The sequence below is a fragment of the Budorcas taxicolor genome, chromosome 3 (genome assembly GCF_023091745.1).
Source record: "Budorcas taxicolor isolate Tak-1 chromosome 3, Takin1.1, whole genome shotgun sequence".
Classification (NCBI taxonomy): domain Eukaryota; kingdom Metazoa; phylum Chordata; class Mammalia; order Artiodactyla; family Bovidae; genus Budorcas; species Budorcas taxicolor.
In genome coordinates, this window is record NC_068912.1 from 15,735,443 (window position 1) to 15,758,909 (window position 23,467).

At 53.7% G+C, this 23,467-nt stretch overlaps 2 protein-coding genes across 4 annotated transcripts; both read right to left on the bottom strand.

Annotated features, from left to right (window-relative positions):
- Window positions 1-478: 478 nt before the first annotated feature.
- Window positions 479-9,582, bottom strand: RUSC1 (RUN and SH3 domain containing 1). The gene is made up of 10 exons (XM_052637805.1): window positions 8,217-9,582; window positions 7,519-7,929; window positions 6,380-6,478; window positions 6,132-6,214; window positions 5,851-6,025; window positions 5,673-5,778; window positions 5,444-5,490; window positions 3,727-4,276; window positions 2,908-3,036; window positions 479-1,184 (listed from the first exon to the last, which is right to left on the bottom strand). The coding sequence occupies exons 1-10, from the start codon at window positions 9,580-9,582 to the stop codon at window positions 1,016-1,018; spliced, it is 3,135 nt and encodes a 1,044-aa protein (XP_052493765.1). The 3' UTR covers window positions 479-1,015.
- Window positions 9,583-10,755: 1,173 nt separating this feature from the next.
- On the bottom strand, window positions 10,756-20,044 carry FDPS (farnesyl diphosphate synthase). 3 transcript variants are annotated; one of them, XM_052637808.1, is made up of 10 exons: window positions 19,943-20,044; window positions 18,646-18,808; window positions 17,380-17,520; window positions 13,436-13,516; window positions 13,169-13,291; window positions 12,706-12,794; window positions 12,537-12,609; window positions 11,784-11,861; window positions 11,549-11,683; window positions 10,756-11,006 (listed from the first exon to the last, which is right to left on the bottom strand). In XM_052637808.1, the coding sequence occupies exons 2-10, from the start codon at window positions 18,784-18,786 to the stop codon at window positions 10,806-10,808; spliced, it is 1,062 nt and encodes a 353-aa protein (XP_052493768.1). In that variant the 5' UTR covers window positions 18,787-18,808; window positions 19,943-20,044; the 3' UTR covers window positions 10,756-10,805. The 3 variants fall into 3 exon arrangements, with proteins under 3 accessions (XP_052493768.1, XP_052493769.1, XP_052493767.1); XM_052637809.1 differs by having other exon boundaries at window positions 18,646-18,787; window positions 19,943-19,984; XM_052637807.1 differs by lacking the exon at window positions 19,943-20,044 and adding an exon at window positions 18,886-19,118.
- Window positions 20,045-23,467: the final 3,423 nt, after the last annotated feature.

Below are 23,467 nucleotides of genomic sequence, written 5' to 3' on the forward strand. Positions count from 1 at the left end.
CTGTAGTGATTTCTACCCCCATCCTCCAGGCTCTAGAGCGTTTAGCTGTTCTCATTTCAACAGACTGAAAGGAAACTCATTAATTCCTAACAAAGTAATAGATGTCAAGTTATTATGCTTCCTAAAATTATATCACCACGGAATGGTGATATTAAATAGAAAAAAAAAAAATGTGTCCCTTTTTAACACCTTTTAATCTTTCCCATCACCTCAGCTATGAAGCTTGTAAGTACAATTTCATGGACTAAGTCTTCCCAGCTCTCCCGTATCTACTCAGGCTCCTACTTATCAGTCTAAGCAAAGCAATCAAGTCTCAGACTAGAGATGCACTTCAGTGAGTCAGCACCAATCAGGGGCTACCTTTCAAGGAACAGAACTAGACCCAGCTAGGAAGGAAGCATCTCCCTTGGGCTCCCCAAGACACAGCCTCCCACCCCTCCCCCATAGCCTATGTCCTGAAACCCACAGTGACGACACATTCAACTCCCACTCTTTATTGGGACAAAGGAGGAAGGAGACAGACCAACACCACAGGCCCACCCACCAGGGGTGTCCAGACTTCAGCACCTAGTCCAGCATGAGTACATCATAAATACAGGCAACGTGGGATGGGTGAGGTGGGGGAAGGTTCCATACACAGGAAGACTACACAGGCCCTTCCAAGTCTTGGGAACCGAGGCATATATAGAGGTGCAGTCCACTTACGGAGGAAGAAGATAGAGGGGGGCTAGATTTCCATTTTGCAGAATACAGATTGGAAAGAGGAAAGAGATGGCATGGAGGGAAATTCCTTTTTATATATTTTCAAAGAGCAGATTTCACCTTATAGATGGGTATGGGAGGGAAGGAAAAGTTTATTTTAGATATTAGCAGAAATGGCTATGAGAGGAAAGTGTCATTTTACAGACAGGGAAGGTACTTTGGGGACAGTCAGTATACATGGGTGAGTATTCACAGGCCATTCCATTCCCAGGTGACAGAAGGGAGAGGTGCAGGAAAGGAAAAGGTGCTAGGCCTAGAGAACAAGGGAGGTGTACCCCACGGGTACCAGCCCCTCCGCTCCATCCCTCCCACAGCGGAGCCAGTCCTCGTCCACAGTGGCGATGACACGCAGCACTTCCCCTCGCTGGAAGCTCAGCTGGTCAGGTCCTGCAGCAGTGTGGTCACAGAGAGCCCGGACTGCCCTGTGAGGAGCCAGAGGGAGACGCTGGAATGAAGTGAGGTGGGGGTGCCTGTCGCCAGCCTCACCTCCCCACCTCCATGGTACGAATGTCCCTGTTGGTTCAGCTCAGTAAACATCAGTTGGGCTCATGGGGACCAAGTCTTTTCAACATGTTGATTTGTTTGGGGCCCCAGCCCTCTCCTAAGCTCCAGACCCACTCTTTAGCTCATTATTTAATGTAATTTGCACTTCTCTGGTGCTTCATATTCAACATATGCAAACTAAATGACTCATCTTAACCCTCCAAACTAGTCCCTCCTCTTAGGTCCCCTATAGTGGTAAATGGCATCACCTATACAGTTATTCCTGGTAAAAAGGGATCTCAGTCTCTACATCCAATCAATCACCGAAACCTGTTTGATGTTGGTTTCTCCCACCACTCTATTTATCTTCAGCTTCACTGCCATTATCTTAGTTTAGGCCTCTATACTCTCTGGACCACTGGCATATATCTAACTGGTCTGCCTGAATCCTGACCACCCTCTCCATTCTCCACACAGCAGTAGAGATCCTTCTAAAACTTATCATCCCTGGGCTTAAGACCCTTTAATTGCCTCCCACTGCCTCGGAGTGATACCCAGCTTCCTTCACTGGTCTGCTGACACCTCTGACCTCTCCATCACCACTGCCAGGATCCTCCACTCCAGCCATGTACTCATAGTTCCTCACTTACCGCACTTTGCCTTCTCCACCTTGGCATCCTGTCCCTTCTGCAAGATGCGTAGCCCACACCATCACTAGGCTTCTCTGAGTCCCCAGACCTCGGGAAGAAGCCCTGTCTGTATGGCTCAAAGGGCTATCTTCCTTCCCCAGAGTCTTTAGCACACAGAATGGTAAGTGCTGATTTATTAACTGGTATCCCCACTGGAGTACAAGCTCCTTGAGGGCAGAGATTCCAACAGGTTTCCCTTTGCATTCCCTCCTCCAGTATAATGCTAAGTGCATAGTATGTGCTTGAAAAGTACTTGAATGGAAAATCAAGAAACCTGATTCAGGGGTGTCCCTGATGACTCAGTAGTAGAGTCCACCTGCAATGCATCCCTGATGCATTCCATCCCTGATCCAGGAAGATCCCTCATGCCACAGTGCAGCTAAGCCCACACACCACAACTACTGAGCCTGTGCTCTAGAGCCCAGGAGTCACAACTACTGAAGCTGTTGCACCCTAGAGCCCTGCTCCACAAGAGAAGCCAGAGCCACAACTAGAGAGGAGCCCGAGCAGCGACGAAGACCCAGAACAGCCCCCCCAGAAAAGAAGCCAAATTCAGTGGATTGAGAACCTAAAAGAAGCCAGACCCTAAAGATGACACAGCCCCTGGTGCCAAATTAGAAGGCCCCACTAAAGGGAAGCCCAGTCCCCCAGGGGACACACACGCATTCATCGTACACTCATACAGTAATAAAATTGACCAGTAACTGGGCATGTTCTATGTGCCTAATACTTTTATAAAATCACGTTTAGTCTTCATAACAACCATTAAAAAAATATAAAGTATCCTCTTTTTACAGAAAAAGAAACTAAAGGTTCAGAAAAACTAGTATCACACTAATAACAAACAGCAAAGATGCAATGCGAACCAAGCACTGTCTGACTACATCACCTCCCACCCACACTGTGAAGTCAGAAAAACCCACACATGTAACATAACACATGCACACCAGTGCTTCTCCCTGACCCTCCTTACCTGTGGGTCTGCGCCGTGCTAGGTTCTGAGACCTCAAGCTCCTTAGGAGACGAGGGAGCCTCAGGAGGTGCCGCCCGCTTCACCAGAGCCAACACACTCACTGTCGGGGGCAACCAGCTGGATGGTCTCCTGGAGGAAAGGATGCAGGGTCACAGAGGTCACCCCACCTCCACAAAAAGAACCAAGGATCTGGGACTTTGGAGGGAGGGAGAGGCTGAGGGACCCAACTGTGGTTCAAGAGGTCAGGAGTTGGTCACTGCTGAGGGCAGAGTGGCAGTCATGGGACACAGTTGCCTTTAAGGTGATTAGGGAGGTGACAGTGAAGGTCTACCACACCAAAAGCCACAAAGGGACCTACGGAACCAGCAGGCTTAGCTCCAGAGGGTCACTAAAGAGTACCTGAAGCCACTGAGCCACCAATGGTCAAACCCTGGAGCAGGAGTCCGCAAATATTTCCTTTTTTTCTAAAGAGCCAGAAAGTATTTTTTGGCTTTGAGAGCCAAGAGGAAAAGTGGACAATATCATGCAGGTATTTAATAACTGTTAAAAGTTCATGACTTAAGAATATAACCATCATGGCTGTAGAAAAGCCAGGCTGTCAACCTGGGACCTAAAGGATCCCTACCGAGTTTCAAATTAAGAGTGACTGAGGGAGTTCCCTGGTGGTCCAAAGGTTAGGACTCTGCTTTCACTGCCAGGGCCTGAGCGCAATCCCTGGTCAGGATCCTGCCAGCACCCAGTGCACCAAAAACAAATTGGGCTGACTGAGGGCTCTGAGAGGGGGTCAGAGGTCATGGAGGGGGCCAGGGACCCCATTACCTGGACTTTGGGGCTCCGCTCTCAGTTTCTGCAAGGCCCCCAGGCACTCCAAACAGTCTCCCCAGCCATACGCCTCTGCCTGGTGCTGCTTCCTCTGTGTGCAGGGAACTCTCCGGTGCGGCCTCAGCTGCAGTCTGGGTGCGCTTGGACCCCCACCGGGGAAGAGGCAAGCCCTCGGCACCACCAGACGCATAGACCCGGGAGGCCTGGGTCAGCTGCTCCCACCAGCTGCAGGGGCTGGGAGAGCTTGAGGGGGCTGAAGGGCCCGGAGGGGCCTCCCCAGAAGCCCCCCGGAGGCTCTGGGCCAGCCGACCCCCCCAGTGCAGCACGGCTTGCACAGTCTGCTGCAGGGCCGGAGGCGAGCCTGGGTGGGGTGGGGCCTGAGGTGGCCCCAGGGGCAGGTGGTGGTGGTGTTCAAAGAGCAGGTCCAGGTGGAAGGTGAGCACCGACAATGGCTGCAGCAGGAGCAGCAGCTCCGTGGACAAGGAGGGGCAGCCAGCCCGGGCCAGGGAGAGGAAGCCAGTGGGCAGGTACAGGAGGGACAGCAGGCCTGGGAAAGAGCAGGCTACCATCAGCCCCTGCTCTGGGCCTCGTCCAAGGGCTTCAGCTGGCCAGTCAACAAACACCCTCCTGGGCCTCGCTCTCCACTGGGGCAGAGAGAGGGGGACTCAGCAGGATACAGGGCTGCCACGTCCCTGCTGTGGAACCCCCACCTAGAGAGGGGTGTGGCAACAAGTATGCATGCAGGCTGCATCGATTCAGTCGTGCCCCTTTGCAACTCCATGGACCATAGCCCGCCAGGCTCCTCTGTCCATGATTCTCCAGGCAAGAATACTGGAGTGGATGCTGTCCCCTCCTCCAGGGGATCTCCCCAACCCAGGGTTCGAACCTTCATCTCCTGGGTCTCCTGCATTGGCAGGCAGATTCTTTACCACTAGTGCCACTTGGGATGCCCAGTAGCAAGTATATAAGTAACAAAAAGGAGGACTTGAGGACCATGGGAGCAAAATGGGTAGGTGGGGTAGGGAATGGGGGTGGAGCCTCACTGAAGAAGGACCCAAAGGATGAATGAAAGTTAATGAGGAGGCAGGAGGAGCAGGAAGCCTTGCTGGAGGAGGAGGCACAGCAAAAGAAGGGCCCTGGGGCAGAAAGAACTGAAAAGGAGACTGTCGACCAGGGAAAGCCCCAGACCTAAAGGCAAAGGCCAGATAACCAAGTCTTTGCAGGTTAGAGCGAGGATTAGGGTCATTCCTCCTATTAATAAGGCTCCTTAAAAGAGTTCTAAGCAGGACATTCCTGGCGGTGCAGTGGATAAGAATCCACCAGCCAATGCAGGGGACACAGGTTCAATCCCTGGTCTGGGAAGATGCCACGTGCCGCGGAGTAGATAAACCCATGTGCCGCAACTACTAAAGCCCAAGCACCCTAGAGCCTGTGCCTGCAACAAGAGAAGCCACCACAAAGAGAAGCCCACTCACAGCAATGAAGCATAGCCCCCACTAGCTGTAACTAGAGAAAGCCACACAAAGCAACGAACACCCAATGCAACCAAATAAATAATAAATTAATTTTTCAAAAATAGTTCCAAGCAGAAGAGTAGTAAGATTGGAGATCTGGATCAAAAGCATTCCGGCATCAGGGGGAACCATCAGAAGAGATCCCTTTTCCTACTTCCCCTAGTCTAGCAAGCCCATCCTCTCCCATTTGAGCCTCTGACCTGCATCTTCCTGGAGACTGGAAAACCACAGCTCCAACTGCTTAGTGCTGGGGGAGAGAGGAGGGAATAGAAGTCAGGGACACCAGCCCCCTGTGGGTGGAGGATGGGAAATAAGACTAGGCCAGGGAAGGCTTTCTCTGGGGACATGGGGCACCCACCATATGTCCCACCCAAGACAACCCTGCAGTCCCCAGGCTGTGGGAGGGACACCAGAAAGAAGGCCACTCACTTGAGGAGGCCCAGGATGAAGGCGTGGAAGCGGCTACGGCTGCTTCTCAGCGGGGCCAGACGGCTGACCTGGCTATACAGGGTGCCGAGGGAACGAGTGCTGGAGCCTGAGGACACAGGCCGCTGTCAGCCAGACCCCAGCCCTGCCCTCTGCCCAGTCCCACACTCCCCCCCTTCACCTGGCTTCACAGACGCCTCCACCACACTCCAGGGGCTGCTCCGCCGCTGCCCAGTGATGAGGTCTTTCCGGAAAGGCTTCAGCCCGTCGGCCACCAGAGCATGGAGGGCCGGACAGAGGGTGGTCAGCACCAGGTGCCCCACGTCTGGGCTCAGACGGCTATCCCCCAACTGGGCCTGGAGGCAGCGCAATGGGCATGGGTCCAGGGATACCTCCAGCCTTCCCCAGCACCCTCAGAGCTACATGCCCCTCCTCACCCCCCAACACCCTCCCTATAGGCACCTTCACCTTCTGAACCAAGTTCCGGGCGGCCCCAAAGTGAGAGATGATTTTATCCACTGAAGCACTAACAGCTATCAGGAGACCTGGGAGGGGGGCCAGGAAAGAGTAGTGTCAAAGCCCCTTATCTCTCCCCAGGCAAACCTCGAAGGACTCGGAGAGGCCAGTTCACACAATTTGACCGAGAGAGGAGGGCCTAAGTGAGGGGAAGTTGATTTCCAAACCAAGGGTCAAAAGTCAGGGTGTCCTACCTTTCTTCTGCTCCTGCAGCTGGCCAGTCCCACTCTGGGCTTCTGCCATCCACAGTCGCTGGGCCCCGGGGATGCCGGCGAATGACCAGGAACTACGGACTGGGATAAGGGAAGAACGACTGACACTTACCAGGGGTCACCCCCGAGGACTCCAGGCGTTCACAGGGGTCATGCCTATGGGTCTAGACACCCCCGCCCCTGAAGTCTTGGGGAAAGGAGTCTAGGGCTGCGGGGAGCACAGGGCAGCTCCCGGAGTGAAAACCTGCACGTATCTCAGTACTGCCGCCCTGCTCCCCACTTCTCTGTTCCCGTTTCCCTTCCTCACGGCCCAGCTCCCACTCCTCGATCCCGGAAGTCCCAGCGTGGGGCAACCGTGCTCACCTCCCTCCCGCCTGCCAGGCTGGGCCCTGAAAGGCGGGAGATGACAGGGCAGGGAAGGGAGGGGCAGCCTTGTGCCCGCCACTCCCCCCGCCCCCTGGCGGGCGGTGGCGGGGGAGGGGGGGACGTCAGGTCCGCGGGGACCCAGGGAGCACGTGGGGAGCCTGGACCAATGGAAAGACAGACAGACGGGAATGGGAGGAGAGACGGAGGGAGAGCAGACCCAAGGATTGGGAGGCTGGAAGGCGCCGGAAAGGGGAAACCTGGGTCCTGCGCCAGCTAGGCGGAGGGCCTCTCGCTGCAGCCCACTGGGGCTGGCCCCAAGGGGAAGGAGTGACCAGAACCCCCTTCGGCCAGTGAGCTGAGCGAACTTCACCCTTCACCCTTCCCGTACAAGGTGAGGGTCAGGCTCGAACTACACTGGCCAGGGAATTTCACAGAGGGTGTGACCCAAGGTCCTTAACAATGGACTTGCTGGGACGCCCTTAAGCTGTGCGTGGAAGCCAGCTAAGCCTGTATCCACTATGTCCCGGCCACACAGCTGGGAAAGCAGCAAACTTCGCCCAGCACGGGGAGTTAGCAAGACCAGACTCCCCAGGACCAATGATCTTGGAATCGCCCAGGTCGAAGAGCTGGACCCAGCTGGGTAACCCGGGAAAAAACTAAAGCAAAGGTCTGGCTGAGGATGGGTGGGGCTTTGGAGTGGGCGGGGCAGCCCCGCCTGAGGCGTGGCCCGCGGGGCTGGCGCCCATCCGTCTTACGTAGCCTGGGCGGAGGCGGTGGGCTCCTGGTCCAGCGAGGGGCCTTCGGCGGACGAGGTGGCCGTGGCAGCGGGGGGGCGGGTACCTGGCAGGGTGGGGAAGCCACGGGGGGGAAGGTGCTACTTCTGGGAAAGAGCGGGGACAGCAGCAGTGCCAGCTCAGGGCTGGCCAGGCAGGGAAGGTCCCCCCTAGCCGGAGGCGAATAGGCCCCCACCGGGGACAGGCGGACGGGCAGCAGCTGCTCCTCCGGGGTACTCGGTGCCCCCAGGAGCCTCAGCCCAGCGCCTGGCCAGCTAGCCAGAGGCGCCAGGAGCAGAGACCCAGCTGCGGCCGCGCTCCCGCCCTGCAACAGGGGGCGCCCGTCAGCCGAGAACCGAAAAACCAGGGGCCGAGGGAGCAGGAGGGGACCGGCTGCAGGCGGGATTGGCGGGGCAGATGCGGAGGGGAAGGAGGCCAGCGGGATGGGCAGCCAGGCAAGGAGGGGCGGGAGAAAGAGGGAGCAAAGAGTTAGTCCCCCCGTAACCCAAGGACCCACCCAGTTTCCCTTTCCCGGAGCGCTCCCGGTAGCAGGGGACGGGAAGGATGGGTGGGATGGGACACACAGAATGGAGGGGAGATGGGGGGTCGGGTCGGAAGCTTTGGAGGTGTAGGGAGGCCAAAGGCCAGCCCTCCTCTCGCCACCTCCTATGGCCACTTACCTTCAGTGCCAGCCTGAGGACCTGGCTGCTCCGGCTCCTTTGAAGCTGGGGCCTCCTCACCAGCAGCTGGGCTGCCCGCCCTGCCCTCCTCGGGCTGCCCCTCTGCTATGGGCTGCAGCCCAGGTCGGTTCTTCTTCCTCCGAGGAGGGACGGGTGGCGGTGGGGGCCGAGGTGGGACCAAGGCCCAGCCAGCTGGGGGGTCTCGGGGCGGGACTGGCGGGGGCGGAGCCCGGCTTCGGGACCGGAGTTCCTTGAAGGTGGTGACTTCCCGGGGAGGCGCCTGGGAGCTGCCGAGCGAGCCTGTGGGGGGCAGCTCGGTGTCGGGAGAGAAGACGATGAGCCAGTCACTGCGGTCTTTCTTGGCCTGCGGCACGAGGGGCAGCCCTGGGCCCCGCTTGCGCTTCTGGGCCAGCTCGTGGAAGGACGTGATTGTCCGGTGGGGCACCGGCTCCTCGCTGACGTCACTTCTCCATCCCCCATCAATTTTCCCTGCATCAGTTTTCGAACCAGAATCAGTTATTTCTGTATTGGTTTTCCAACTGGAGTCGAATTTTCCAGGTTCAGTTTTCCAACATTCAATAGTATTGCCATTGACTTTCCAACCCGAGTTATTGTTCTCAGTGATTTTCCAGCTAGCATCAGTTGTCTCTTTGTCGATTTTCCAAATGGGGTTGATTTTCCAACTGGGTTCGGTTTTCCCAGCATCGATTTTCTCATCATCAGCCTCTGGGAGGTCAGACGTAGGGAGGTCCTGCTCCTCAGCCTCCTCCTCTTCCTCTAGCCCTGGGGAAGGAAGGTCCTGGCCAGTGGTCAGGGCATTACAATTGGAGTCCAGGCCTGGACCGGATGGAGAGGAAGCTTCAGAGCAGGAATCCGGAGAGCAACAAAAGCTGTCTGGGGAGCAGGTGCCTGGGCCTGCAGAAGCCAAAGGGGAGCCTTGCTCCAGGGGAACGATGCTGGGCTGAGGGTGAACATCCTCGTTGCCAGGGAGGTCCCTGGAGTAGACTGAGATGGGGGACTCATCGGGGCTAAGATCTGAGCAGGAGCTGAGAGAGGAGGAACAGCCTGGGTCTGAGGGAGAGGCAGCCCCCTCCTCCTCCCGTGCTAGGTCCTGCCGGTTTTCTAGGCCTGGCCCATGCTCCTGGCAACATCGGCAGGGCACTGCTGGGCTGTTGGAATTGGCGTCCACCAAGGTCCCACTGCAGGGGCCCCGGCTCTCCTTGCCCCCGGTGTCCCCTGGGGGAGGGGATGTGCTCAAGGGCCCCTCCCGGAGCTCCGGACGGCGGGACAAATGCAGGCCTAGAGAGACATGCTGGAGGTGGATGTGGTTGAGGTTGCAGAGTAAAGCCCTCTGAGGGGACAGCATGGTGCCGGCGGCGACGGGATGGCCTCTAGAGAATGAGGAGGATCAGCCCTCTCACATCCACTTGCCTGGCAACCGCAGATGCAGCCCTAGAAGAGAGGGATAGTGAAACCCAGCCAGGGAGGGTGCGGGCCGCGGGAAGAACACCAAGGTGACTTAGGTGCTGGGGCAGGCATGGAAGGGCGCCTTGGACAATATTTAAATGAGATGCAAACAGACATCGACTGGCTATTAGTTTCCGCTGCAGTGTTTGCAGGTGGAGTCGAATGTAACCCCCACCCCGGAGAATGGGGCGGGGAGGGTCAGAGAATGCGGCTGCGTCCTCGATCTCCTTGGAGGTGCGGAGGCTTGTAAAAGGATGGGACCCAAAAGGGACCCTGGTCCTCTCTGCTGCAATCTGGCCCAGCCCCACTCCCAGGGGAAGGGGTCGAGAGGCCCCGCCCAGATGATCTGAAATGGGGTTGGGGGAGGTGCGTTCGGCTGGTTGATGCAGGAAAGGGGCAGGCGTGGGGGAAAGGCCCAAGCTGCAGGAGCAACCGTCAGCCTGTCAACTCCAGCGGGCAGGCCGGCCGGCACGGGCCTCGGCTCCAGGCTCCAGCCTACAGCCGCGGTGCACCTTCACCATGCTGCGAACACCAGCATGTCTGTCCCATTCTCTCTGCACTTGTCTCTATGGTGCAGCTCCACCCCAGCCCTTCTCTATTTTTTACTGCTCCCCTCACCTGCCCCACCCCGCGAGCCCCGATCCATCCATCCACACCCATCCACACCCGCAGGCCAAGCCATCCTCACCAGGGTCCTCCTGCAGCCGCTCCGGCGTCTGGAGCCGCATCCGGCTCCGCGGCTGCGGTCCCGGCCCAGCCCGCACAGACTGGAGGGGAGGGGCGCTGGGACGACCCGCCAGCGCTGCGCAGCCGCGCCCCTCCACGCATGGGCGTGGCGAGGCTCAGACCCAGCCCCCAGCGCTTGACGCTTTCGCCTGTGTCACCCACCCAGGCCCAGCTCAAGGGCTTTTGATGCTTTCTAAGGTCCCACTGAAGGGACCTTTTAGTCCCAAGGGGATCCTGAAATCAAAGCCTGAGGTTCCGGCTTCCATGCAACTGACCCCCACCCTGCCCATTCTGGACAAAGCTGCGCCCCTGGCTGGCACAAGCAGAACGGAAGAACCACAGGTTAGACAATAATTTATTGAGAAGCCTCCCTTCCCCACCTTCACAGACTCTAGGTCACTTTTTCCGCTTGTAGATCTTTTGTGCTAACCCCAGGAAGATGGCTGGGGGCAGGGGCGCAGCATACTGCTCGATGAGACCCATAATGTTGCTGTAACTGTCTTCCTCGTATTGCATGTACACAGCCGACAGATTCATCTCCTCGTAGAGCGCCTTCACTCGGGCCACCTTCTCAGCCTCCTTCTGCCCATAGTTCTCCTGAAGGGTCGGGGGTAGGAAAACGGGCTTATTATCCTTCCCCCAACACCTCTAGGTCCCCTCCACTCCCCCATCCAGAACTTCTCCAATGACATTTATTCATTCCATTCCTGCCTCCAGTTTCAAGGGTCTCTGAGTAGCTATGATCTCGAAATCCAGCACCCCCCCACGCCCCGTCCCCATCCCAAATCCTCACTCAGTCAGTGGGGTTCAGGCCTCAGCTTCCTCTACCCCAGGGTTTCTCAACCCTTGGCCCATTTGAAATTTCTGGCAGATAGTTCTTTGTGGGAAGCTACTGTATGTGTGGTATTTGGCAGCATCTCTGGCTTCTACCCACTAGGGATCCCAGTGGCAAACACACACACACACCAAGTTATAGTGACAAAAATAAATGTCTCCTGACACTGTCAAATGCCAGGGCGGGTGGGCGGGCGTGTGTGTGTGCGTGTGTGTGCGTGTGTGTGTCAAATCACGCCCACTGAAAAACCACTGCTCTTTCCCCTAGTTCACAGCTTGGGGGTCCACAGCACACGCTAGGGCACCTGCAGGATTTGGCGCTGTTCTGGAGAGGCCCGCTGCAGACACTGAACCACCAGCCAGCTGCACTTGTTGTCCTGGATGTCTGTGCCGACCTTACCCGTCATGCTGGGGTCCCCAAAGAGATCAAGGTAATCATCCTGGGCAGAGGGGTACAGAAAAGAAGGAATGAAGAGACTATAAGGCAGGGAAGGAGCAAAGCTGGAGCCTGTATTCTGCCAGTGCCCCATGCCTTCCTACCTGAATCTGAAAGAACTCTCCCATCTCCAGCAGGATCTTCTTGGCATTGGCATGCTCCTTCTCCCCATCAATGCCCGCCTACAGTGAAAAGGGGGTTAACAAGTCATACACCAGAGGTGCCTGCATCTTCCTGGCTGCTTCCTCCCACGAAGAGGGTCTTGCCCCAGTACAGCACCCCCCCCAAGTCTTCTCTCCTTTCAGACATCCTTGGCTTCCCTGATAAAGGAAGTCCTGGCTGACTGTCTACCTTCCATCCCACTGATTTTAGCTATGGGTCTTCTTGCAAGTCACAGCAGAGGTGAGTCCATTCTGGAGGCCCTCAGACTCTCTTCTCTCACAAGGCTCAGTCCCTGAGTCGCTCTGATCCTGACTCCTAATCTTTTTACCATTTCCAAATTCTTTCACTATGGAAAGGAAACTTGGAGAAGGTCAGCATAGATAGTTAACCCCATTGATTGCCTTTGAATCTAGTCTTCTCCCTCCCCACTCCTACTGCTGAACACAGATGGAGAACTCATTGTTCCTCCTTGATGGGCTGTCCACTTTCATGTAAACCACTCAGTTCATTTTTATAATTAGTCCCACAGGTGGGGATTATATCCTCATCTTATAGCTGAGGAAACAGACTCAGCAAGATTAAGTAACTTGCTCAATATCACTCAGCCATTCCCAGTGGGGGCATGCCTGCTCCGTGCCCTCCTTATTGAAAGGCCCACGTGAGCAGGGCAGCAAGGGATGAAGAGGCTCACTCACCATATACATGGCTGCAGCTACAGGAAGGTAAAAGGAGTAGAAAGCTGTCTTGTACTTGACAATAGACTTATACCTGCGTGCAGGGAGAAGATAAACTCCTTAGAAGGGTTGTGCACCCCCTCCCAGCCCTCCCTCTCACTGTCCAGATGTGGTTCCCATGGTCCCTCACCTCTTTTCTGTGAATCTGCCAAGATCCACGTTGCCCTGGGGGGCTGTGATGAGGTCCAAGGTCTGTCCGATCTCAGTTTGATAAGAACTCTAAGGAGCAGGAAGATGGCCTGTGAACTGGGCTTTCTCCAGGGCTGGAGAACTCTGAAATCTTGGGCCCTACAGCCCACAGCAGTTGATAATTGGGTGGTCAGAAAGACAGGAGGAGGAAGAGAGGGCTCCCAAACTCAAGGCCCACACAGTCACACACATGCCCTTTACCACTCCTTTCAATCACAGAGACACAAGGAAGCCGCCACCACCACCCGCCCCCACTCCCTCCCTCAATTACTTCCCCTTCCAGGCAAACCTGGGTATCACCCTAAAACAACACTGTCCCATTGAGGACAGTGAGCATGGCTCATCTGGACAAGAATGTCCCATAGAGGCCAAGGCCACCACGGGAGCCCTCGTCTGCAGCACACCTGCAGGAAGAGCTCGATCAGGTCCAGGTAATAGGGCTGCTCCCGACAGTACAGCTTCAACAGGCGGTAGATGGATGATTCCAGAAGGAAAGCATCATTGATGGCATCCAAACCTATGCCTGGCTGTCAGGGACACGGAAAAACAAGCAATCAACTTCTGGCCTAGACTCATACCAAGAACCCGCAACACCTCCTACACAGGCTCCATGTGACCCTTTCCCAGTGGTCTGTTGTCATGCCCACTGCACTACCTTCTTGCCCACTTACCTTCAGATACCAGCAAGTCTGCCCCCGGCGGGTGAGGGATGAGTCCATAATGTCATCTGACACCAGGAAGAAGGCTTGGAGCTAGGAGGATGGAAAGTGGAATAAGCGTCCCAGGGCTCCTTATGATTGTTCCTTCTACCAGTAAGAGATGTTGCTTTTAAGAATCACTGAACAGAGAAGGTAGGTCAGGATGAGGCCGAGGACTGGTTTTCTTGGCCACACGGTGTGGCATGTGGGATCTTAGTTCTCCAGTCAGGGATTGAACCTGTGTCCCCTGCACTGACAGCACGGAATCTCAACCACTGCACTGCCAGGGAAGTTCACCGAGGACTTTTAATCTGGGCTGTGGGAATTTGGAAAATTGTATGACTTCTTTGGCTCAGGCTTCCCAACTATAAAAAGGGACAAAAAGCTCCCTTGTTTTCAGAGTAAGAGATATATAACAGATCTCCAGACAATCCCTGGTGTCAGGGAGATGATGAAATATCTTCATATACTGTACTCCTCCCTGGCCAAAAACTTTGGGGAGGATTTCAAGCAAGATTTCTTCGTGCAGCGTGACTTTACATGACTTCAGGAACAAGAAAGGCTAGTTCCTGCATTCTCTCCAGGCACTGCTTACCTGCTCCAGCAAACAGGAACAAAACCCCACCTCAGGAAGCCCATTTAGGAGCCTGGGTCTAATAGGGTAGAACTGAAGTCTGACTCCTGGTAACTTGCACCCATGGCTCTTAAACATTCTCAAAGGGCTTCCTCTTCTGAGTGCCAGCCTCCTGGAAAGTACCAGACTATGCTGGCTCCCTGCAGGACTGTGAACTACCTCGAGGCAGGGACGAGCTGTCTGACTGCATGGCATTTGCAAAGCCCAGCACAGTGCTGGTCCATAAATGTTTGTCTAAGAAAGACATGAGAGGATGAAGCACTGTAACTTCTCCCGGAGATACTTCTAGCAGCCAGGCTACATATTCCGGCTCCCTTGAACAGCTTGTGAAGACATGGTTTGTTGTTTTTTTTTTTTTCTTTTTGGCCACACCGCATGGCTTGTGGGATCTTAGTTCCTCGACCAGGGATTGAATCTGGGCCCTGCTTCAGTAGTGAAAGTGCTGAGCCCTAACCACTGGACCACTATACGAATTCCTTGAAGACATGGGTTTTAAACCTTCACCCCACCCTGATCCCTGTGTGTGTTCCAGTGGATCTGCATGGCTCAGAGGACGTGCCCACCACTACCCACCAGCTCAGGTGTGCACAGTGCAGAAAGGGCTGTTGTCGTTCCAGGCCAAGTCCTCGGGAAGCAGGTCTCCATCTGCACCCTTCCCTCTGACCTCGCCCTGGAGTGGGGCCTGGGCTTTCCACATTGGGGCACACATTTTATTTACAACATGTCTCTGTGGAGTGGCATTGTTCCCTGAAGCCACAGCTCCACTGCCTCCCCTGAGTGGCTTACAAGGGCCAGCTGGTTTCAACCAGCACCACTCAACCAAGATCATCTCTGAAGGGCATTCATTCCGTGGCCTCCCTCAATCTCCTCTGCCCCCCAACTGCACTTTCTATTTATTAGGAGAACATTAAATCTACAGGGATTTTACCCCAGTATTGGGGGGGGGTTTTAGTAATCTCCCCAGGTATGTGTTACAGTGGGAAGTAACGAGAAACACACCACATTACCCACACTGCATTCTTACCAAAATGTCTCCCCTGCCTATTTCCTCTAGATACTAATCAGACTGGGCTGTGAGCCACTCTATCAAACAATTGGCCTAGACTTTTAAAAAGTCCATTATAATGGAGGAAGTATTCTAAAGACTGAAGAAAACTAACAAGTGCAATGCATCACTTCTGCTTGGGTCCTAGATGTTTTTTTTAAAAAAAAAAAAAACAACCTTATAGTAGACAATTGGAGAAGAATTATGAATATTTAAATATGGAATATATATTAGATAATATTATGATATCAATGTTAACTATCACGACTGTTGCTCTGATTTGAATGCTTCCCCCCAAATTTCCTATGCAGAAATCCTAAACTTCAAAGATAACAGTATTAGAAGGTGGACCCTTTGGGAGGTGCTCAGATCATGAGGGTGGAAGCCTCATGCAAGGGATTAGTGCCCTTATGAAGGAGACCTCCAAGAGCTCCCTTGCCCCTTCCACTTGAGGACATAGCAAGAAGATGCTGGCTATGAATCAGGAAAAGAAGTCTGACTCCTGGTAAGACCCAGTCACATGGGTGGGTGCCTTAATCTCGCACATCCCAACCTTCAGAGCTGTAAGAGATACATTTTCTGTTGTTTATAAGTTACGCAATCACTGGTATTTTGTTGTTGTTCAGTCGCTAGGTCGTGTCCAACTCTTTGCAGCCCCATGGATTGCAGCACGCCAGGCCTCCTTGTCCCTCACTACCTCTGAGTTTGCCCAAGTTCATGTCCATTGAATCAGTGATGTTATCCAACCAGCTTATTTTATTATAGCAGCCCAAACAGACTAAGACAGATGTGAAAATGGTGTTGTGGTTATATAAGCAAATGTCCTTGTTTTTAGGAGGTAAATGCTGAAATAGAAAAGTAAGAGATTGAAGGAGATGTGGTAGAAGTGAAAGGAAGAGAAAAGCAGAGATTATAACAAAATCATTCAAAACAATGGTGGACTGCTCAAAGGGGGAAGTGGCCACAATACAGCTGCGTTTAAGAAAACATGGGAATTCCCTGGAAGTCCAGTGGTTAGGACTCAGCATTTTCACCGCCAGGACCAAGGGTCATCGCTCGTCAGGGAACTAAGATCCCACAAGCAGCACAGTTTGGTCAAAACCAACCAACCCAACCGCAGGTGAACCCACAGCGCAGCTAAGGTTAGTGACAACTGATTTTACCTGGTGAACTGCTGGGCCCCCCACCGCTCTGCCTTACCCTCCCGCCCCTCACTCCCTGCCTGCTGTCTGAGGCTATGGGCTCCTCAGCACCACCGATCCCTAGAAGGGCACCTCTGTCACCAGGGGCCCCCTCCTCAGTGAGGCCTGCATCCTTTTACCCCCTTGGAGGCAAATCCCTACTGTATAGCCCCATCTCCCTTCCAAGCTCTAGACTGGAAATTCCACCACCTGCAGGACAGACAGCTCCACCTGATCTGCTCACGCCAAGAACACAGCATGGCCCGTGCTGAGCTCATCACACCCTCCCTCAGGCCAGCTGCTCCTCTCCACAGGCCAGGATCACCCGTCATTCACCAAGCCCAGAGCGTCTTCCCTCCTGGGCTCATCTCCCCGCTCCTCAGGGCCTAGCACCCCCCAACTCCAGAACCTAGTCCCTCTGGGAAGCCTAAAATGGAGACTTTCGGCCAGGTCAGCAAACCATACACCTTCAAGAACCAACTGAGCTTGGAGACAGGAAGACTGAGCAAAACAGATCCACACAAGAAGAGTCCATCTCCAGTCTTGGGGAAGTGGCTTCAATTCAACTTCGGCCAACTGTTGCTATATGGGACTCTGGACCCATATCTAGCAATTTTCCCTGTGACACAAGACATCTGGGGTTTCATGTGAAATCTCTCCTTTTGTTAGATTTAGGGAACTTAATTTTCAAATATTTTCAAAAACTACCAATAGGCTTCCAGTGTTCAATCTCTGCCATAGAATAATCTAGAAGAACTATCTCACTTTTGTGGCTGTCCTCTGCTCACAAGAAAGAGCTGACAACTTCATGGCCAGTTCCAAGGCCCGGGCCCACTGCCAGAGTACAGGTGAAACACGCACCTTCCGGTACAAGGGCCTCCCCACATCTGTTAACCCCTCGTCACTAAGTCTGGCCACAGCACACTAGACGCACAGAAACACAACCCAGAAGCCGAGTTTCAGGCCCATCCCTCCCCTCCCGCCCCACCCCATCCCACCCAGGGCACCCCCACTCTAGTAAACCTCGTCTTCGCCTGCTGCTCCCCACCCTTCTCACCAGTTCCACACACCAGCCCACAGTCAGGGCCCGCTGGAGACTGTCAGGATCTTGTTTCCCGGGCTCCACAAGCTCCCGGAACGTTACCACCACCGTCAAACCCCGATTGTACTTGCCTCCGATGGCATTGTACTCCAGGACCTGGGGAAAGAGCAGAGGGACAAGGAAGGCATCAGGGTCTGCAGAGAAGCTATTCTGAGATTTCTCCTTGTTTTCTCTCACCGGAGACCAGGGAACCTAACTTTATCCTCCTCAATCCCAACCCCTCCTCCAGGCAGCCCCTGAACTACTACTCTCCTGGCTTCTTCCAAGTCGTGGGGCAGAGCAGAAGTTCCCCAGTCCCCAGGCTCTCTCTGCATTGTCTTCTTCAGAACACTGAAAGGCTCCATACTGGAGATTAAGATCTGCTCCCAAACCCAGACAGGGCTTGAACCCGGGGAAAACTCTTGTGCATGCCAAGAGAATGGATAACTCAGGTCTCTCCCATCCCCATTCCTCCCTTCTCAGCCACCTCCTCTGCGACCCCCCTCCACAGTTCAGCCTATCTGCAAATAAAAAGCCTCTCACTTAACTAAGACAAGCCCCCTCCTCCCCAGGTTAGCTAGAGGACAGCTTGGAGGGGACTCAGGTTGGGGGGACTATCCGCTACTCATTCAGTGGCATCGCCTCCTGCTGGGGCTTCTCATTTTGCCTTCTGCTGCCCTGTTGTCAACCAGATGGAATTCATTGGGAAGACTTCCCTTTTTAATCTCCATCCCAGTACAGACTTCCTTTTCCTTAGTTTCCCTCAGACAAATGAGACGGCATTACAAAAAGAATCACTAGATATTCCAAAAGAATAAGGCAACGTAGGTATCTCAACAAATAGTTCCTGCCCTAGAAGAGGGGTTTCTGATGGAACACTACCTTTACTCAGCCCCATTTAAGACTGCTTCCTCCCTTCCTCCCAGGACCCTGCCAAGATAGCCCCTTATGATTTCTGGACACCTAATTCCCTGTCTTAACAGAATCAAACACTTACCCAGATCAAAGCCTTCACCCCCAGGGCGATCCACCCCTATGCAAAGCAGTATGTCTGGCCTACCAGAACCACAAAGCTGGATTGATTGGACCTGCCCGGGCTCCGACCCCTCCAGAATGAACCCAGAGTCTCTCAGATAAAAGTCTGTTCCCACACCTATCAAAAGTCACCCCAGAGCCAGAGAGAGACCCCACACATGTGCAGAGATTGCAAAGGTTCACCCTCTCAAGTTGTAAATCCCTCACCTCCTTGAGTCGGGTAATGGCATCTCCTGTCTCTGGGTGCCCAATGTCCTCCTCAGTCAGCACCTTGACAATCTGGGAGAAGTGCTGGATGAAATCCTGCCTTTCTTGGGCGTACGCGTCCAATTTCTGGTCTCCATTCATTCTGAGGGAGGAGTAAAATGCTCTGACAAGAGGGAGGACAGGTCAGAAACCTAATCAGCTGCTCCCCTCCCCAAGGCCCCTCATCCCTGCCAAACTCACCGAGGCTCCTCTGTCCACGCTTGCCGCCAGCAGCGGGCACTGTGCCAGGCCCCCAGGACTGGGCACCCGTGCCCCAGGGTGGGTCGCCGTAGGGGACCCAGCAACCTGTCCTGGGGCACCCAGCACGGGGCTGGCAGCAAGAAGACCCCCACAGATCTCAGCCAGCGGGACAGGGACAGCATGGGGGGTGGCATAGGGAGGGGGCATTGAGCACTCCCTGCAGGGGCAAGCACCAGAGGCAGATGCACACTGTCAGCTCCCCAAGTCACCCTCCAACCTTCCACCTCTGTACCCAGAATGCCCCACTCTCTTCTGGGCTACGCTGGAGGGCACTTACAGAAAGAAACGCAGGGAACAAAAAGTACGGCTGGGTAACCAAGACTCAGCTGATCATACTTAAAATAAGAAGGCTAGGACTCAAAGCCACGTAACTTTACCCGGCTGAGAAACCGTCAACGCCTCCACAAAGGAGCCTCTGGAATTGCTATACTCTTGCTTGCTTCCTCCAAATTCTGGAGCACAGACTGAAGAATCCAGAGTAAAGGACCTCAGGACCGGGGGCTGGGAGGATCTTTAAATCACCCTCTTTTATAGAGGCCAAACTGAGGCTCTAGGAGGTAGGAGGTACCCGGGGAATGGCAGCGCCAAATCTAGAACCCAAGTCTCCCTTGGTAGGCAGGGAGAGGGGAGCGCAGGCTTTGAGGCGTGAAAGCAGAACTCCTGGGTACTATGGACATGTAGTCTGGGGCTCTGGGACTGGACCTCACAGAACCAGGACTGTGCTGACAGCCTCGGAGCAACACTGGGTGGGTGGGTGAGTAGGGTTCGCAGCGGAAGAGCAAAGCAGGGTGCAGTTATACTGGGATTCCAGGAAAGCACATGGCAGAGTTCGGGAGTTTCTGCACATCCACGGTGTCAGCTAGTCGGTCCCACCAACTCCCAAAACGGGGGAACACCGACGCAACAGACTGGACCTCCTGTGCCTTAAAGTTGCGCTACAGAGTTAAGACCGAGTTTCTAGCCCCTGCCTCCGGTCCCAGCCCTCGACCTCTCTCACCTGTTCCTGGATGCGGGTTGCAGATCCTGATTGTTGGAGGGGTACTCCTAAAAGCTGGACCGCGCGGCGCTCGGATCGCTGGATCTAGTAGTTCTCGATCTCCTTTCACTGCAGGCAGCAATGCTTCACTAGACTACAATTCCCGACATGCCACAGGAGGGGCAACGATTACGCGATCTAGCGCGGGCTGGCTGGGCGGGGACGAGCCACATTGATTGGCTACTTCCCCTCGTATGAGCATGAGGCCCTGTAGCCAGTAGCCAATGGAAGGGCTGACCCCCGGGACCTGAAGCTAACAGGGCTGGAGTGGGCGGAAGATGTGATGAGGTTGCAGGGAGTCGAACAGGTTTGGAATTCTTTGAACTCAGGCTCTCAACAATCGTTGTTTACTACTCAAATTGTTATTATTTTCCTGTGCAGTTGAGTGGCACGTTACTAAAACCCCAGGGGGGCCATCATGGCTACTTAACTGGTTGTCTAACTTGGGCCAATCGTATAACTTCTGAGCCTCAATTGACTTCTTTGAAAGGATAACACCGTGATATAAAGTATATAAAGTGCTTTAAGTGCTCAACAAAGCGAAGACTCAAGCAGAAACCAGAACTGTTATCCCTACACACAGGTACACACACACAGTTTACCCACCCACCGTGGGTAACACACACACAGTGTATCCACCCACCGTGGACAACACACACACATACAGTTTACCCACCCACCATGAGTAACACACACACACACACACACACACACACAGAGTTTACCCACCCACCATGGGTAACACACACACAGTTCACCCACCCACTATGGGTAACACACACACACACACAGTTCACCCACCCACCATGGGTAACACATACACACACACACACACACACACACACACACACTGTTCACCCACCCACCATGGGTAACACACACACACACACAGTTTACCCACCCACCATGGGTAACACACACACAGTTTACCCACCCACTATGGGTAACACACACACACACACACTTGACCCACCCACCATGGGTAACACACACACACACACACACACACACTGTTCACCCACCCACCATGGGTAACACACACACACACACAGTTTACCCACCCACCATGGGTAACACACACACACACACACACACACACACACACACACACACTGTTCACCCACCCACCATGGGTAACACACACACAGTTTACCCACCCACTATGGGTAACACACACACACACACAGTTCACCCACCCACCATGGGTAACACACACACACACACACACACACACACACACACACACTGTTCACCCACCCACCATGGGTAACACATACAGTTTACCCACCCACCATGGGTAACACACACACACACACACACACACACACACACACTGTTCACCCACCCACCATGGGTAACACACACACACCCCATATACATACACCCTGTACACACACACTCCTTACACACACATACCCTTCACACACACACACACACACACACACAGTTCACCCACCCACCATGGGTAACACACACACAGTTTACCCACCCACTATGGGTAACACACACACACACACAGTTCACCCACCCACCATGGGTAACACACACACACACACACACACACACACACTGTTCACCCACCCACCATGGGTAACACACACACACACAGAGTTTACCCACCCACCATGGGTAACACACACACAGTTTACCCACCCACTATGGGTAACACACACACACACACAGTTTACCCACCCACCATGGGTAACACACACACACACACACACACACACACACACACTGTTCACCCACCCACCATGGGTAACACACACACACAAAGTTTACACACCCACCATGGGTAACGCACACACCCCCCATATACATACACCCTGTACACATACACTTCTTACACACACATACCCTTCACACACACACACACACACACACACACACACCTTTTACCAGCCACCATGGGTACCACATACATACAAGTTTACCCACACATCATGGGTAACACACACACACACCCTGTACACAGACACCCCTTAAACACACATACACACCTTACACACACACACCCCTTACACACACACACCGCTTACCCACCCACCATGGGTAACACACACACAGTTCACCCACACCATGGGTACACACACACACCCCATATACATACACCCTGTACACACACACTCCTTACACACACATACCCTTCACACACACACACACACACACACACACAGTTCACCCACCCACCATGGGTAACACACACACACAAAGTTTACACACCCACCAAGGGTAACACACACATCCCCCATATACATACACCCTGTACACACACACACACACACACCTTTTACCAGCCACCATGGGTACCACACACATACAAGTTTACCCACACATCATGGGTAACACACACACACCTTAAACACACATACACACCTTACACACACACACCCCTTACACATACCCCCTACACACACACACCGCTTACCCACCCACCGTGGGTAATTATATAAAAACTGAAACCATAATATAGAAGATAACATAAGGGTCAGTCAGTCAGTTCAGTTCAGTTCAGTCGCTCAGTCGTGTCCAACTCTTTTTGACCGCATGAATCCCAGCACGCCAGGTTTCCCTGTCCATCAGCAACTCCCGGAGTTCACTCAAACTTAAGTCCATCAAGTCGGTGATGCCATCCAGCCATCTCATCCTCTGTCGTTCCCTTTTCCTCCTGCCCTCAATCCCTCGCAGCATCAGAGTCTTTTCCAATGAGTCAACTCTTCGCATGAGGTGGCCAAAGTACTGGTGTTTCAGCTTTAGCATCATTCCTTCCAAAGAAATCCCAGGGCTGATGTCCTTCAGAATGGACTGGTTGGATCTCCTTGCAGTCCAAGGGACTCTCAAGAGTCTTCTCCAACACCACAGTTCAAAAGCATCAGTTCTTCGGGATTTAGGTTTCGTCACAGTCCAATTCTCACATCCATACATGACCACTGGAAAAACCATAGCCTTAACTAGACAAATGTTTGTTGGCAAAATAATGTCTCTGCTTTTCAATATGCTCTCTAGGTTGGTCATAACTTTCCTTCCAAGGAGTAAGCGTCTTTTAATTTCATGGCTGCGATCACCATCTGCAGTGATTTTGGAGCCCCAAAAAATAAAGTCTGACACTGTTTCCACTGTTTATCCATCTATTTGCCATGAAGTGATGGGACCAGATGCCATGATCTTCGTTTTCTGAATGTTGAGCTTTAAGCCAACTTTTTCACTCTCCTCTTTCACTTTCATCAAGAGGCTTTTTAGTTCCTCTTCACTTTCTGCCATAAGGGTGGTGTCATCTGTATATCTGAGGTTATTGATAATTCTCCCGGCAGTCTTGATTCCAGCTTGTGCTTCTTCCAGCCCAGTGTTTCTCATGATGTACTCTGCATAGAAGTTAAACAAGCAGGGTGACAATATACAGCCTTTACGTACTCCTTTTCCTATTTGGAACCAGTCTGTTGTTCCATGTCAGTTCTAACTGTTGCTTCCTGGCCTGCATATAGGTTT